Source organism: Mobula hypostoma, chromosome 30 (assembly GCF_963921235.1).
Source record: "Mobula hypostoma chromosome 30, sMobHyp1.1, whole genome shotgun sequence".
Taxonomy (NCBI): domain Eukaryota; kingdom Metazoa; phylum Chordata; class Chondrichthyes; order Myliobatiformes; family Myliobatidae; genus Mobula; species Mobula hypostoma.
This window is the reverse complement of record NC_086126.1, coordinates 12,214,809-12,232,550: the sequence shown is the minus strand read 5'-3', so window position 1 is coordinate 12,232,550 and position 17,742 is coordinate 12,214,809. Positions and strand designations below refer to the sequence as shown.

Here is a 17,742-nt window from a genome sequence, read left to right as displayed (position 1 = left end):
CGCCCGTTTCCTATATTCCCATCAGCGCAAATATGAGAAATGTTGCATACGCAGGAAATCCAAAGCAACGCAACATACCCCAAACCCTGGAGAAACTCAACATCCATGGAAACGAATAAACCGGCGGCGTTTCGGGCGGAGACCCTTCTCCAGTGCTGAGAAGACAGTCAGGATAATGGGGTTGAGAGGGTTAATAAATCAGCCCTGATGGAATGGCGGAGCAGACTCGATGGGCTGAATGGCCTAATTCTACTACTACTATATATGAGATATTAAAAGTGCTCATAAACTATTAACAGTAAAATCACCTTTCATATTGGTCAGTTAATGTGTTTTAAAGACAGTAGCAAGGATCAACTTTATTTGCTGTAAATACAAAATAGATGGGGTCAAAGCAACACTCACAACACGCTGGAGGAACTCAGCAGGTCGGGCAGCATCCGTGGAAACGATGAGTCGACGTTTCGGGCCGGAATCCTTCGTCAGGATTGAAGAGGGAAGGGGCAGAGGCCCTATAAAGCAGGTGGGGGGGAGGGTGGGAAGGAGAAGGCTGGTAGGTTCTAGGTGAAAAACCAGTAAGGGGAAAGATAACGGGGTGGGGGAGGGGATGCAGGGAGGTGATAGGCAGGAAAGGTGAAGAAGGAATAGCCCCTTGGTATGAATACCGTCTAGGTAGTCTCCAGTCCCTTGGTATGAACATAGAATTCTCCAACTTCCGGTAATTCCTTTCCCCTCCCTTCCTTTATCCTCATTTCACTCTGCCCCCTCCCTCAGCTGCCTATCACCTCCCTCATGGTTCCGCCTCCTTCTACTACCCATTGTGTTTTCCTCTACTCCTTCTTCACCTTTCCTGCCTATCCCCTCCCCCACCCCTTTATCTTTCCCCTTACTGGTTTTTCACCTGGAACCTACCAGCCTCCTCCTTCCCACCCTCCCCTTCTTTATAGGGCCTCTACCCCTTCCCTCTACAGTCCTGAGGAAGGGCTCCGGCCCGAAACGTTGCCACGGATGCTGCCCAATCTGCTGAGTTCCTCCAGCGTGTTGTGAGTCTTATTTGCTGTAATACACTCAGTGGCCACTTTATTGGGTACAGTACCTCCTGTACCTAATAATAGAGGCCCCTGAGGGCATGTTTGTGGTCATCTGGTGCTGTCGCCCATCCACTTCAAGGTTCGACACGTCCTGTGTTCAGAGATGCTCTTCTGCACCCCACTGTAGTAACGTGTGGTTATCTGAGTTACTGTCACCTTCCTGTCAGCTTGAACCAGTCTGGCCATTCTCCTCTGACCTCTCTCATTGACAAGGCAATTTGAACATAAGGCCATTCACTGGGTTTATTTTTGTGTAACTCACCATTCTCTGTAAACCCTTAGAGACGGTTGTGCATGGAAATCCCAGAACAGCAGTTTCTGAGATACCCAAACCACCCCGCCTGGGCAGCATGTTAGCGTAGTGAACATTGTACGTGGGGGGGGGAAAAAAATCACATTTTTTTCACATGTTGATGTTTGGTCTGAACAACAACTGAAGATCTGTATTGAGTTGCTGTGCCGATTGGCTGATTGGATATTCGCGTTAACAAGCAGGTGAACCGAACAGAGTGACGACTGAGTGGAGATAGGGTGGACTTTCCCCCGGGACAGCCGGGGGGGCAGAATTTTAAGGTGGCTGGACGTTAAGCATGTCAGAGGCAAGACTGATGAAGGGTTGCAGCCGTGCATGTTGACTGCCTGTTCCTCTCCATTAGATCTGCCGAGTTCCTCCAGCATTTTTTGCCAGTGTACTCCAGCTTTCCAGCATCTGCACAGTCTCCTGTGGGTAGTTCCCCTTCCTGCCCCTCTCTGGGACAGTGACGCCACAAAATGCCAACCGAATCCTCGTGGAGGACCAGCGGCAGAGGGGAGGGGAGCAGGAACACGATCACAGGACGCCTGCGGTGAGAAATCGACGCTAAATGGCCGCCCCACTGCAATTAGCACGTGCCGGGGAAGGGGGTGGGAGTCACCGCTGGGAAAATCCAGAGAGAGAGAGAGAGAGAAATAACAAGCAGGGCAAACGATTTAGGACGAATTTACTTTATTCCAAACTTTATTCTGCACATTACTAAAGTTAAAAATTAAAAAAAAAGTAATGGCCAACTCAACATCGGGGGTAAATGCCTTTGTTTCGAAACCCGGCTCCCCAAGCCCACTCCCTACACCCCCCCCCACCACCCGCCGCAGCCTCTCTCTGAGGAGGAAGGGCCATTTACTCCGGAGGGTACGGGTGATTTCTGTGCGCACACAGACACGACGAGGGGGGTAAAACGAATTAAGAACTGCATCTCAGGAGCGGCAACTAAAACTTGAGTGTGTGGGGAGAGGGGATGGCGAGGGTGAATCCAAATTAAAATAAAATGAGGCGATATGAAAATAATCTCTTGGGGAGGTGGGGGGGCGTTGGACATACGTACACGTACACACCCACTCGCACTGGGAATAAAATTCTGGCTACCCACCCGGTAAAAGACAACATAAACCCAGAGCTAAGAGTCGTAATCTTCATCCTCGCCATCTTGACTGCTGGTCATCAGGACAGGAGCGGGCATCGACAGGGTGTTCGTTGCCTGTGCAAACATGGGGGTGGGCAGCACTGGTGGGGGGCTGCTGAAGACGGGTTCAGGGCTGCAACAGACAATGGAAAAGCGCGTTAAGGCCTACTGGGCGCCTTCAAGGTCACGTCTACTGCACATACACGCAGAGGTGCTAGACCGCAGGTCAAAGGAGATTCGGCCCATCGAGTCTGCTCCACTATGGCTGCTTTACTATCCATCCCAATCCCATTCTCCTTGTAACCTTTGATGCCTTTTACTAATCAAGAACCTAACAGCCTCCGCTTAAAAAGTATCAAATGACTCCCCCTCCACGGCCGCCGGAGGCAATGAATTCCACAGATTTGTCACTCCCTGGCTAAAGAGATTGCTCCTCATTTCCATTCTAAAGGGACACCCCTCTATTCTGCGACTGTGGCCTCTGGTCCTAGGCACCCCACTATAGCAGCGGTCCCCAACCACCGGGCCGCAAGGCATGCGCTACCGGGCTGCGAGGAAACAATATGATTTGGCTATAGGAATCAGCTGCACCTTTCCTCATTCCCCGTCACGGCCACTGTTGAGCTTGAACACACGTGAGGTCATTACACACGCGTCATCCGTGTCAGCGCGGGAAGGAGATCAACTCCTCGAGCTTGCAAATGACGGCGGGCTGAAAACTATGTTTGACATAACATCTCTGCCGGCATTCTGGATCAAAGTCAAGGCTAAATATCCTGAGGTAGCCACGAAAGCACTGAAAACGTTGCTTCCATTTCCAACATATCTCTGCAATGAATGTAACGGAAACTAAATTGCGGAATAGACTGGACATAAGGAACCCCCTTCGAGTATCGCTGTCTCCCATCACCCCTCGATAGGACCGTCTTGTTGCAGGGAAACAAGTATTCAGCCCAGGGCTCCCACTGATTCAGCGATATTGGTGCGTTGCAATGATTTTATATGTTCATACGAGGAAAATATGCGGTGTGTTTAATATCCAAACATTACTTAAAACATTATGATGCTATAATAAATGACTTATATAACCATATAACAATTACGGCATGGAAACAGGCCATCTCTGCCCTTCTAGTCCGTGCTGAACACTACCCTCACCTCGTCCCATCGACCTGCACTCAGCCCATAACCCTCCATTCCTTTCCTGTCCATATAGCTGTCCACTTTAAATTTAAGTGATAATATCGAACCTCCCTCTACCACTTCTACTGGAAGTTTGTTCAACACTTACTTCAAGCTCCCCTGATAATTGACTTATCACTATATTCATGCGAGGAAAATATGTGCTATGTGTTTAATACTAAATTTGTTAGATAAAGCCTTTTAGAAACAAAATTGAGTGTATTAGCCATTTATCACCTATATTCCGGTCGGGATTAACACCCCCCGCCACCGAACAGAATTGCCAAAAACGATTTTTAAAAAAATCGGCACATATTTACGCATGCGCACTGGTGCCCGCGCAAGGCTTCATGGTCATTGTAGTCTTTCTCGGGGTAAACACAACGTATTTGACTGCTACTCTTGTACGTTGGCAACCCTAACCCCCCACCCCCCCCCGGGTTGGCCGGTCCGCAAGAATATTGTTAATATTAAACCGGTCCGCAGTGCAGAAAAGGTTGGGGACCCCTGCACTACAGGAAATATCCTCTCCATATCCATTCCATCTAGACCTTTCAAATATTTTATAGGTTTCAATAAAAATCTCTCCTCCCCCAACTCCATTCTTCTAAAATCCAGCATGTACGGGCAAATCAACATGGATTTGCTGAAGAAGAAAAAAAAATTTCCAACTATTTTTGCGGATGGAATTAGCAGTAGGATCAAAAGTGATTCACTCGAAGGGTTTCTGATTTTCGTCGGATGACCCGCAGCTTTATAAAGCTCTGGTCAGGCCACATCTGGAGTATTGCGTCCAGTTCTGGTCGCCCCACTACGGGAAGGACGTTGAGGCTTCAGACAGAGTGCAGAAAAGGAGTTCAGGACTCAGTCAGCTCCATCATGGGCACGAGCCACTGCAGTACCCAGGGCATCTTCAAGGAGCAGTGCCTCAGGAAGTCGGCATCCATCATTAAGGACCCCCACCACCCAGGGCATGCCCTCTTCTCATTGCTACCATCAGGGAGGAGGTACAGGAGCCTGAAGACACACACTCAGCAATTCAGGAACAGCTTCTTCCCCTCTGCCATCCGACTTCTGAATGGACAATGAACCCACGAATACGACCTCACCACTTTTTAAATTTCTATTTTTGCACTACTTAATTTAATATATGTGTACTTACTGTAATTGAGTTTTTTCTATTATGTATTACATTGCACTGCTGTCACAAAGACAACACATTTCACGACCAATGCTGGTGATATTAAACCTGATGCTGCCTGGTTTAGAGAGCGTGTGCTATCACGAGAGGCTGGACAAACTTGGGCTGTTTTCTCTGGAGCGTCGGAGGCCGAAGGGAGATCTGATAGAGGATTACAAGATTATGAGGGGCATAGGTAGAGTGGAGAGAGAGTATCTGTTTCCCAGGGTTGAAATGTCTAATGCCAGAGGGCATGCATTGAAGGTGAGTGGGGGGGATGTGAGGGGTAAGTGTTTTACTCAGAGAGTGGTGATGTCTGATATGGTGGGACAGGCAAGTACACTAGAGGCTTTTAAGAGACGTTGGGATAGGCACATGGATGTGAGGAAGATGGAGGGATGTGGACACGGTGTAGGTAGGAGGGATTAGTGTTTGGGTGTTTTGGATTTGCCTTTTAGCTGGGATAGCACAACATTGACGGCCAAATGGCCTGTTATGCTGTACTCTATGTTCTCTGGCTATTCTGAAGGAGATTGGTAAACTAAAATCAGCAAAATGCCTCAGGTAGGGCGTTTGATTTATAAACAACAGGAGAAAGGTCTGAACGTGAGTAAAATGGTTAGGACATCGGTGGGGGAGAAAAGTGACGGCTCATACAAACAGAAAACCTACAGCACAATACAGGCCCTTCGGCCCACAATGCTGTGCCGAACGTGTCCTTACCTTAGAAATTACCTCAGGTTACCCATAGCCCTCTATTAATCTAAGCTCCACATACCTATCCAGCAGCCTCTTAAAAACACTATCGTATCTGCCTCCACCACCGTCGCCGGCAGCCCATTCCACGCACTCACCACTCTCTACGTAAAAACTTACCCCTAACATCCCCTCTGTACCTACTTCCAAGCACCTTAAAACTGTGCCCTCTCGTGCTAGCCATTTCAGCCCTGGGAAAGAGGCTCTGAATATCCACACAATAAAATGACTCTCATCATCTTGTACACCTCTATCAGGTCATCTCTCATCCTCCATCGTTCCAAGGAGAAAAGGCCGAGTTCACTCAACCTATTCTCATAAGGTATGCTCCCCAATCCAGGCAACCTCCTTGTAAATCTCCTCTGCACCCTTTCTATAGTTTCCATATCCTTCCTGCAGTGAGGCGACCAGAACTGAGCACAGTACTCCAAGTGGGGTCTGACCAGGGTCCAATATAGCTGCAACCTTACCTCTCGGCTCCTGAACTCAGTCCCACGATTGATGAAGGCCAATGCACCACATGCCTTCTTAACCACAGAGTCAACCTGCGCAGCAGCTTTGAGTGTCCAATGGACTCAGACCCCAAGATCCCTCTGATCCTCCACACTGTCAAGAGTCTTACCATTAATACTATATTCTGCCATCATATTTGACCTACCAAAATGAACCACCTCACACTTATCTGGGTTGAACTCCATCTGCCACTTCTCAGCCCAGTTTTGCATCCTATCAATGTCCCACTGTAAACTCTGACAGCCCTCCACACTATCCACAACACCCCCAACCTTTGTGTCATCAGCAAATTTACTAATCCATCCCTCCACTTCCTCATCCAGGTCATTTATAAAAATCACGAAGATAAGGTGTCCCAGAACAGATCCCTGAGGCACACCACTGGTGACCAGACTCCATGTAGAATATGACCCGTCTACAACCACTCTTTGCCTTCTGTGGGCAAGCCAGTTCTGGATCCACAAAGCAATGTCCCCTTGGATCCCATGTCTCCTTACCTTCTCAATAAGCCTTGCATGGGGTACCTTGTCAAATGCCTTACTGAAATCCATATACACTACATCTACTGCTCTACCTTCATCAATGTGTTTAGTCACATCCTCAAAAAATTCAATCAGGCTCGTAAGGCACAACCTGCCGTGACAAAGCCATGCTGACTATTCCTAATCATATTATTCATCTCCAAATGTTCATAAATCCTGCCTCTCAGGATCTTCTTCATCAACTTACCAACCACTGAAGTAAGACTCACTGGTCTATAATTTCCTGGGCTATCTCTACTCCCCTTCTTGAATAAGGGAACAACAGCTGCAACCCTTCAATCTTCCTGAACCTCTCCTGTCCCCATTGATGATGCAAAGATCATCACCAGAGGCTCATCAATCTCCTCCCTCGCCTCCCACAGTAGCCTGGGGTACATCTCATCTGGACCCAGTGACTTATCCAATTTGATGCTTTCCAAAAGCTCCAGCACATCCTCTTCCTTAATATCCACATGCTCAAGCTCTTTAGTCCGCTGTAAGTCATCCCTGCAATTGCCAAGATCCTTTTTCGTAGTTAATACTGAAGCAAAGTATTCATAAAGTACCTCTGCTATTTCCTCCAGTTCTATACACACTTTTCCACTGTCACATTTGATTGGTCCTAATCTCTCACGTCTTATCCTCTTGTTCTTCACATACTTGTAGAATGCCCCAGGGTTTTCCTTAATCCTGTCCGCCAAGGCCTTCTCATGGCCCCTTCGGCCTTTTCTTATTTCTTTCTTAAGCTCCTTTCTGCTAGCCTTATAATCTTCTACATCTCTATCATTACCTAGTTTTTTGAACCTTTCGTTAAGTTTTTTCTTTTCATCCTGACTAGATTTACAACAGCCTTTGTACACCACAGTTCCTGTACTATAAACTAGAATGGTTGGGGGGTGGGAATCAAATTAAAGAGGTTAGTTCACAACAGGGGGATGGGAACCAGTGCAGAGAGACAGAGGGGTGTAAAGTGAGGGTAGAAGCAAAAAGTACTAAGGAGAAGAGTAAAAGTGGCAGGCCGACAAATCCAGGGCAAGCATTAAAAAGGGCCACTTTTCAGCATAATTGTATAAGGGCTAAGAGAGTTGTAAAAGAGCGCCTGAAGGCTTTGTGTGTCAATGCAAGGAGCATTCGTAATAAGGTGGATGAATTGAAAGTGCAGATTGTTATTAATGAATATGATATAGTTGGGATCACAGAGACATGGCTTCAGGGTGACCAGGGATGGGAGCTCAACGTTCAGGGATATTCAATATTCAGGAGGGATAGACATGAAGGAAGGGGAGGTGGGGTGGCGTTGCTGGTTAAAGAAGAGATTAACGCAATAGAAAGGAAGGACACAAGCCGGGAAGATGTGGAATCGATATGGGTAGAGCTGCGTAACACTAAGGGGCAGAAAACGCTGGTGGGAGTTGTGTACAGGCCACCTAACAGTAGTAGTGAGGTCGGAGATGGTATTAAACAGGAAATTAGAAATGTGTGCAATAAAGGAACAGCAGTTATAATGGGTGACTTCAATCTACATGTAGATTGGGTGAACCAAATTGGTAAAGGTGCTGAGGAAGAGGATTTCTTGGAATGTATGCGGGATGGTTTTTTGAACCAACATGTAGAGGAACCAACTAGAGAGCAGGCTATTCTGGACTGGGTTTTGAGCAATGAGGAAGGGTTAATTAGCGATCTTGTTGTGAGAGGCCCCTTGGGTAAGAGTGACCATAATATGGTGGAATTCTTCATTAAGATGGAGAGTGACATAGTTAATTCAGAAACAAAGGTTCTGAACTTAAAGAGGGGTAACTTTGAAGGTATGAGACGTGAATTAGCTAAGATAGACTGGCAAATGACACTTAAAGGATTGACGGTGGATATGCAATGGCAAGCATTTAAAGGTTGCATGGATGAACTACAACAATTGTTCATCCCAGTTTGGCAAAAGAATAAATCAAGGAAGGTAGTGCACCCGTGGCTGACAAGAGAAATTAGGGATAGTATCAATTCCAAAGAAGAAGCATACAAATTAGCCAGAGAAAGTGGCTCACCTGAGGACTGGGAGAAATTCAGAGTTCAGCAGAGGAGGACAAAGGGCTTAATTAGGAAGGGGAAAAAAGATTATGAGAGAAAACTGGCAGGGAACATAAAAATGGACTGTAAAAGCTTTTATAGATATGTAAAAAGGAAAAGACTGGTAAAGACAAATGTAGGTCCCCTGCAGACAGAAACAGGTGAATTGATTATGGGGAGCAAGGACATGGCAGACCAATTGAATAATTACTTTGGTTCTGTCTTCACTAAGGAGGACATAAATAATCTTCCAGAAATAGTAGGGGACAGAGGGTCCAGTGAGATGGAGGAACTGAGTGAAATACATGTTAGTAGGGAAGTGGTGTTAGGTAAACTGAAGGGATTGAAGGCAGATAAATCCCCAGGGCCAGATGGTCTGCATCCTAGAGTGCTTAAGGAAGTAGCCCAAGAAATAGTGGATGCATTAGTGATAATTTTTCAAAACTCGTTAGATTCTGGACTAGTTCCTGAGGATTGGAGGGTGGCTAATGTAACCCCACTTTTTAAAAAAGGAGGGAGAGAGAAACCGGGGAATTATAGACCGGTTAGCCTAACGTCGGTGGTGGGGAAACTGCTGGACTCAGTTATCAAGGATGTGATAACAGCACATTTGGAAAGCGGTAAAATCATAGGACAAAGTCAGCATGGATTTGTGAAAGGAAAATCATGTCTGACGAATCTCATAGAATTTTTTGAGGATGTAACTAGTAGAGTGGATAGGGGAGAACCAGTGGATGTGGTATATTTGGATTTTCAAAAGGCTTTTGACAAGGTCCCACACAGGAGATTAGTGTGCAAACTTAAAGCACACGGTATTGGGGGTAAGGTATTGGTGTGGGTGGAGAATTGGTTAGCAGACAGGAAGCAAAGAGTGGGAATAAACGGGACCTTTTCAGAATGGCAGGCAGTGACTAGTGGTGTACCGCAGGGCTCAGTGCTGGGACCCCAGTTGTTTACGATATATATTAATGACTTGGATGAGGGAATTAAATGCAGCATCTCCAAGTTTGCGGATGACACGAAGCTGGGTGGCAGTGTTAGCTGTGAGGAGGATGCTAAGAGGATGCAGGGTGACTTGGATAGGTTGAGTGAGTGGGCAAATTCATGGCAGATGCAATTTAATGTAGATAAATGTGAAGTTATCCACTTTGGTGGCAAAAATAGGAAAACAGATTATTATCTGAATGGTGGCCGATTAGGAAAAGGGGAGGTGCAACGAGACCTGGGTGTCATTATACACCAGTCATTGAAAGTGGGCATGCAGGTACAGCAGACGGTGAAAAAGGTGAATGGTATGCTGGCATTTATAGCGAGAGGATTCAAGTACAGGAGCGGGGAGGTACTACTGCGGTTGTACAAGGCCTTGGTGAGATCACACCTGGAGTATTGTGTGTAGTTTTGGTCCCCTAATCTGAGGAAAGACATCCTTGCCATAGAGGGAGTACAAAGAAGGTTCACCAGATTGATTCCTGGAATGGCAGAACTTTCATATGAAGAAAGACTGGATGAACTGGGCTTGTACTCGTTGGAATTTAGAAGATTGAGGGGGGATCTGATTGAAACGTATAAGATCCTAAAGGGATTGGACAGGCTAGATGCAGGAAGCTTGTTCCCGATGTTGGGGAAGTCCAGAACGAGGGGCCACAGCTTGAGGATAGAGGGGAAGCCTTTTAGGACCGAGAGTAGGAAAAACTTCTTCACACAGAGAGTGGTGAATCTGTGGAATTCTCTGCCACAGGAAACAGTTGAGGCCAGTTCATTGGCTATATTTAAGAGGGAATTAGATATGGCCCTTGTGGCTACAGGGGTCAGGGGGTATGGAGGGAAGGCTGGGGCGGGGTTCTGAGTTGGATGATCAGCCATGATCATACTGAATGGCGGTGCAGGCTCGAAGGGCCGAATGGCCTACTCCTGCCCCTATTTTCTATGTTTCTATGTTTCTATAGCATTCTTTCTCCATCTCATTGGAACGTACCTACGCAGAACTCCATGCAAATATCCCCTGAACATTTGCTGCATTTCTGCCGTACATTTCCCTGAGAACATCTGCTCCCAATTTAAGCTTCCAAGTTCCTGCCTGATAGCCTCATATTTCCCCTTACTCCAATTAAACGCTTTCCTAACTTGTCTGTTCCTATCCCTCTCCAATTCTATGGTAAAGGAGGCAGAATTGTGATCACTATCTCCAAAATACTCTTCCACTGAGAAGTCTGACACCTGACCAGGTTAATTCCCAATACCTGATCAAGTACAGCCTCTCCTCTTGTAGGCTTATCTACATATTGTGTCAAGAAACCTTCCTGAACACACCTAACAAACTCCACCCCATCTAAACCCCTCTCGCTCTAGGGACATGCCAATCGATATTGGGAAATTAAAATCTCCCACAACAACCCTTTCCAGAATCTGTCTCCCTCTCTGCTCCTTGATGTCCCTGTTACTATTGTGTGGTCTATAAAAAGCACCCAGTAGAGTTATTGATCCCTTCCTGTTTCTAACTTCCACCCACGGTGACTCTGTGGACAATCCCTCTATGACTTCCTCCTTTTCTGCAGCCGTAACGCTATCTCTGATCAACAGTGCCACACCTCCACCTCTTTTGCCTCCCTCCCTGTCCTTTGTGAAACACCTAAAGCCTGGTACTCGAAGTAACCAATCCTGCCCCTGAGCCATCCAAGTCTCTGTAATGGCCGCAACATCATAGCTCCAAGAACTGATCCACACTCCAAGCTCATCTGCTTTGTTCATAATACTCCTCGCATTAAAATAGACACATCTCTATCCTTCTCTATCACCTGCCTATCCTCCCTTTCACACTGTCTACAAGCTTTCTCTATTTGTGAGCGAACCGCCTCTTCCTTTGTCTCTTCAGTTCGGTTCCAAACCCCCCCAGCAATTCTAGTTTAAGCTCTCCCCAATAGCCTTAGCAAACTTCCCCGCCAGGATATTGGTCCCCCTGGGATTCAAGTGCAACCCATCCTTTTTGTAAAGGTCACGCCTGCCCCAAAAGGAGGTCCCAATGATCAAGAAATCTGAATCCCAGCTCCAATCCCTCAGCCACATATTTATCCTCCATCTCACTCTATTCCTATACTCACTGTCACGTGGCACAGGCAGTAATCCGAAGATTACAACCTTTGTGGTCCTGCTTCTCAGCTTCCTTCCTAACTCCCTGTGGTCTGCTTTCAGGATTTTCCTACCTATGTCGTTGGTACCAATATGTACCACGACCTCTGGCTGTTCTCCTTCCCACTTCAGGACATTGTGGTGTTATTTCAGGTGTGTATCTATTGAGGATATTAGGGACAACCTGACAGGGTGCAAGGTGGTTTTGGACAAGAGATTACAGACTTGCTGAGAAGGGCAAACTGCCGTGTTCCTGCAGCATGTTGTGTGTGCGTAGCTTTGGTTTTCTTGTATTTGGGGAAAATTGCAATAGTTCGTCACTGTCACAAACAAGAGAAAATCTGCAGATGCTGGAGATCCAAGCAACACACACAAAACGCTGGAGCAACTCAGCAGGTCAGGCAGCATCTGAGTTAAAGAGTAAACGGTCGACATTTTGGGCTGAGACCAAATGACTGGAAAGAATGACGAGAAGGCAGAGTAAGAAGGTGGGGAAGGGGGGAGACATTGTGTAAGTGCGAGGGACGAGTGTTTAGGTATTGAATTTACATTTCAGCTGGAGCAGCACAATGTTGTGGTCCGAATGGCCGGCTCCTGTGCTGTTCCTTAAGAGACTCTGAATGAGATAAATCAGTTTTATCTGTCACGTGCGCGTCGGACCACCGAACCGCAAAGCGGAATGCGCCATCTGCACCAGCGACCAACACGAGGAAGCGGGGGCAGCCCGCGAGTGGCGCCACGCTTCCAGTGTCAACGAAGCCTGCCCACAACTCACTAACCCTGCCCTTTGGATCGTGGGAGGAAACCCACAGGGTCCCGGGGAGAATGTACTCGCAGACAATGGCGGGAATTGAACCCGGAATCGCCGATGTTAACGCCTAACGCACCACCCCCCCCCACGTAATTAAACGAGCAGACAGCCTGCTGCTGCTCTCCCTCCCAGGGTAGAGACTGTCGGCGGGAAGCAGAATCTGCCAAGGTGGCACAGGCCCAAGACGGAGCCTAGGGCTTGCCTGGTCTTTTGGAGGTGAGGTGGGGGGGAAGTGAAGGCAGGTCAGGGCAACCACTAACCTCCGGATCTGGTCCCCGGCCTTGTCGACGCTGGAACGGGAGGCTTCCTCCTCATCCGTCTCGCTGTCCTCCGACTCGTCCTGTGGGAGGGAGCAAGCAGAGGGGCTGGGCTGAGAGCGGGCCTCGTTTCTCCCCCCCCCGGCCGGCACCCAGCGGATCGGCGGTTCTGCCGGGCGGGTCATCGGAGTGGCAGGCTGCAGACCGACGGGGAGCATCGGACCTCCGCGGATGTCACAACCCCACTGTCTGCCCAGCCAGTCGCCGTAACTGCGGCAGACTTACCCTCCGATCCAGACCCTTGGCCTACTTCCCCAGTTGATCGAGCCCGGCAGTCGTGTTGTATGTGTGCGTGCTGGGGATCAGAGATATGTGAGAGTAGGGGTCACACTCTCAAGAGGGACACAGTGACCGTGCGATTTGCCTCCACTATTATTCCAGGAGCGTCTCCTCATGCAGCCATACCACCGGCCACGATGAGCACTGACACTGTCCCGGGCAAAGCCCCCAGTCTCCCGTCTCAGTTTCTGGAGTGGAGTGGAGCCGACTGGATCAGATTGGCGGGGGTCAGGCCAGGCCGGAGTGCGTCAGACCAGAATGGGATTGGGTCGCGGGGCGCCACGGACGGACACTCGCACAACGGGGACTGCAGGGGCTGGGAATTGGGATCAACGCACACAAAGTGCTGGGAGGGAGGGAGGCAGGTCAGGCAGCGTCCGAGGAGAGGGGAGGAAGGGGGGGAAGAAGCCGCAGTCGGGACTGCTCACCTCCTGTTCCGATTCCGTGCTGGATTGCTTCTTGTCCTTCCCTTTCGCTCCGGCCCCTCCGTTGGCGTTCCTGCGACCCATTCCGGGCTTCCGACCCCTGAAACAGCAGGGAGATGAGCTTAGCATTGCACACAGCATTCCTTCCCATCACAATCAAGAGTCAGGTTAAATATCACCGGCATGTGTTGGGAAACTTGCTAACTTTGCAGCAGCTCCTTCCTGATGGTAGCAATGAGAAGATGGCACATCCTGGGTGATAGAGGGGTCCCTAATGACATGTGACGCCATCTTGAGGCACCGCTCCTTGTAGGTGTCTAGGATATTATGGAGGCTGGTTCCAGTGATAGTGCTGACTAATTTTAGAACTCTCTGCAGCTTCCTTTGATCCTGTCTTCTCTGTGGATCGTCACCTTGTCGTGGTGGAGAAGCTTGTGTGGTCCTGGGATCCCGAGAGCGATGCCGTCTGGAGCTATGCTCCTGGTAGGGTCACCCATGGCGGTAAGGTCGAGGGTGAGGTCCCTGACAGAGAACAATCCAACCAAGACCTCAACGGTGGAACAGATGGACGAAGTCACTTCGAACTCAACGGCTGTGAAGGAGGATGGAGGCTGCAACAAATCCAGCAGCTCCAGTCGTCGTGGTTTCCATGCCATTGGGATCAGTTGGTTGATTTGGGAAGTATCGTGTGCTTCTTGGAGTGCAACATCAAGTACACGTTGAACAACGACACGCACAGGCGTCTTTGCTCCGTACGGAACGAAGACCATCATCCCTGACCTCGAGGGACAGCCACGACGACAACGACTTTGGCCCTGAGCAGTAGCCCACCTCAGCAGATGGTGGCTAGTCCCACCCTCCTTCAGTGCCCAGTTCTGTGGACCCTGGGCCCGTCAGGCAGCGGGGACACGGGGGAGACGGTCCCCGATCCGGAGGGTGCTCGCAGAACCAACGGGGGGAAGACACTGTGCCATCGGAACCGCGGACTGCGGGTCTCCGGCTCTCGTTGTGACGGCAAGGACCTCCCTCTCTCTCTCGTTGGCGACGGAACGCGCCTCCCTGTGATACCGAAGTGCTGGTTTGCGGTACTCTGGGGCTTCTGCCGCGGACTCGCCTGGCGCCCTGGAGGGGGGGGGGGGCGGGGGGAGGTGGATTGTTGCTTCTGCTGGTGCAGCTGGGGGTGGGGGTCTGCTTGTGCGAAGGGAAGGGGAGGTGCCCGCAGCCCCCCGGTAACGTTTTACAGGGTGTCTTTGTCTCATGGGTGTCCGTGATGAAGAGGACGAATTTCTGGCTGTATACCCTGAGATTAAATGTACTGTGAAACTTCAAACATTGTGGGGGTGCTGCACTGGTGACCCCCCGACTCACCCCCACCGCACTCTCAGGGGGGCTATTTATTAATGAAGAACAATGCGTCAGGCCGAACGTTTCGATGCACATGCGATAGAATAAACCTGAATCTGAGAGGTCAAAGACCGTAGCTGTTTCTCTTTAATCGGATGTACCGAGGAGAGCATTCTGCCTGGTCACATCACCGTCTGGGACGGAGGCTCCAAAGCACGGGATCGAAAGGGGCTGCAGGGGGTTGCCGCCTCAGCCAGATCCATCACCGGCACACCCTCCCCCCCCCACCTCCCCTACCATCGAGGACATCTTCACCAGACAGCGCCTCAAGTCGTTGGCATCCATCCTCCAGGAGGCTCACCACCTGGGACATGCCCTCTTCTCATTACTACAGGAACAGAAGAGGTTCTGCAGACGTTGGAGATCCGGAAATGATCCACAAAATGCCGGTGGGGCTCAGCAGGTCAGGCAGCCTCCGAGGGGAAGGATAAACCGGTCGACGTCTCGGGCCCGATGAAGGATCGCGGCCCGGAACGCCGACTGTCCGCTCGCCTCGGCAGACGCTGTCGGACCGGCTGAGGTCCGCCAGCACCTTGCGCGTGTCGTCTGGGAGGAGGTACAGGAGCCTGGCGGCTGGATGCTCAGCGTTTTCAGAACAGCTCCTGCCCCTCCAGCCTCGGCTTTCCGGGTGAGAATCCGAGTCAGGTTTAGTATCACTGGCACACGTTGTGCAATTAGTTGTTGTGAGACAGCAGGACACTGCAATATACACAAAAGTAACGATGAATTATAGTAAAATACAGAAAACGCTGGAGGAACTCAGCAGGCCTATGGAAAAGAGTAAACAGTCGCAGGTTGAGACTGGAGAGGAAGATGAGAAGCCAGAGTAAGAAGGTGGGGGGAGAGGAGGAAGTAGTACAAGGTGGCGGGTGATAGGGACAGGAGGAGGAGGGTGAAGTAAAGACTGGTGGAAGTGATAAAGGTCTGGAGAAGGACTCCCATCATTTCTGCTCTGGATACAGCTGTCTGCAGTGTTGCTGGAAATCCGGAGCAACACAAGCAAAACACTGGAGGAACTCAGCAGGTCAGGCAGCATCAACGCAGGGGAATAAACAGGCGACGTTTCGGGCCATCGCCCCACATCAGGGCTGCAAAGGAAGGGGGAAGATGCCCGAGTAAGAAGGTGGGAGGGGGAGGGGAAGGAGTACAAGTTCACAGGTGATATGAGGGACCAGGCGAGGGGGGGGGAAGTAGCTGGGGGGGGTGAAGTGAGAGCTGGGAGGTGATGGATGGAAAAGGAGGAGGAATTTGATAGGAGAGGAGAGTGGACCGTGGGAGAAAGGGAAGGTGGAGGGGCACCAGGGGGAGCTGATAGGCAGGTAACCAGAAGAGAAGGGGGCACAGTTCTAAGGTGCTTGGAAGTAGGTACAGAGGAGACGTCAGGGGTAAGTTTTTTTACACAGATAGTGGCGAGTGTGTGGAATGGGCTGCCGGCAGCGGTGGTGGAGGCTGATACAATAGGGTCTTTTAAGAGACTCCTGGACGGGTGCATGGAGCTCAGAGAAACAGAGGGCTATGGGTAACCCTGGGTCATTTCTAAAGTGAGGACATGTCCAGCACAGCATTGTGGGGCCGAAGGGCCTGTATTGTGCTGTAAGCTTTCTATGTTCTACGAAGGGGAATCTGACAGGCGAGGACAGAAGGCCATTGAAGAAAGGGAGGGGGAGGAGCACCAGAGGGAGGTGATGGGCCGGTATGCAGATAAGGTGAGAGAGGGAACTGTAATGGGAAATGGTGAAGTAGAGAGGGGGTGGCCATTACCAGAAGTTCGAGAAATCAATGTTCATGCCATCAGGTTGGAGGCTACCCAAACGGAATATGAGGTGTTGCTCCTCCAACCTGAGTGTGGCCTCGTCGCGACAGTAGAGAAGGCCATGGATGGACATATCGGAATGGAAAGTAGAATTGGAATTGGTGGGCACTAGGAGATCCCACTAATCCTGGCGGACGGAGAGTAGATACTCGGCAAAGAGGTCTCCCAATCTACGTCAGGTCTCACCGATATACAGGAGGCCACACTGACAGCACCGAACACAGTAAATTACCCCAACAGACTCACAGGTGAAGTGTCGCCTCACCGGGAAGGACTGTTTGGGGCCCTGGATGGTAGTGAGGGAGGGGGTGAAGGGGCAGGTGTGGCACTCGTTCCGCTTGCAGGGATTAGTGCCAGGAGGGAGATCGGTGGGGGGGGGACGAATGGATAAGGGAGCCGCGCGGGGAGCGATCCCTATGGAAAGCGGGAAGCGGGAGGGGAGGGAAGACGTGCTTGATGGTGGAAGTTACGGAGAATTACGTGCTGGACGCAGAGGATGGTGGGGTGGTAGGGGAGGGCAAGAGGAACCGTATCTCGGGCAGGGTGGCGGGAGGATGGGGTGAGCGGCAGGCACGCGCGAAGCAGAAGAGGTGCAGTTGAGGGCAGCGGCGATGGTGGGGGAAGAGAAGCCCCTCTCTTTGGAGGAGGCGGACACCACAGTTGTTCTGGAATGGAAAGCCTTATTCCGAGAGCAGATGGTACAAGGGCAGACAGAGTGGGGCTGTGTCCGTGACCTGGCTCGATGGGCGTCCAGAAGTCTGATGGCGGAGGGGAAGAAGCTCTTCTTGAGAATTTGAGTCTTCTGGCTCCTGTACCTCCTCTCT

General features: G+C 50.0%; 1 protein-coding gene across 1 annotated transcript in view; it reads right to left on the bottom strand.

The window, feature by feature from the left end:
- Positions 1–2,068: 2,068 nt before the first annotated feature.
- The window catches only part of drap1 (DR1-associated protein 1 (negative cofactor 2 alpha)), a 30,520-nt gene continuing 14,846 nt past the window's right edge, over positions 2,069–17,742 (bottom strand). The window contains exons 5-7 of the mRNA XM_063036618.1: positions 13,705–13,801; positions 12,941–13,020; positions 2,069–2,663 (exon numbers count right to left, since the gene is read on the bottom strand). Of these exons, the coding sequence (XP_062892688.1) occupies positions 2,525–2,663; positions 12,941–13,020; positions 13,705–13,801 (316 nt within the window). The 3' untranslated portion in view covers positions 2,069–2,524. The remainder of the gene's footprint in view (positions 2,664–12,940; positions 13,021–13,704; positions 13,802–17,742) is intronic.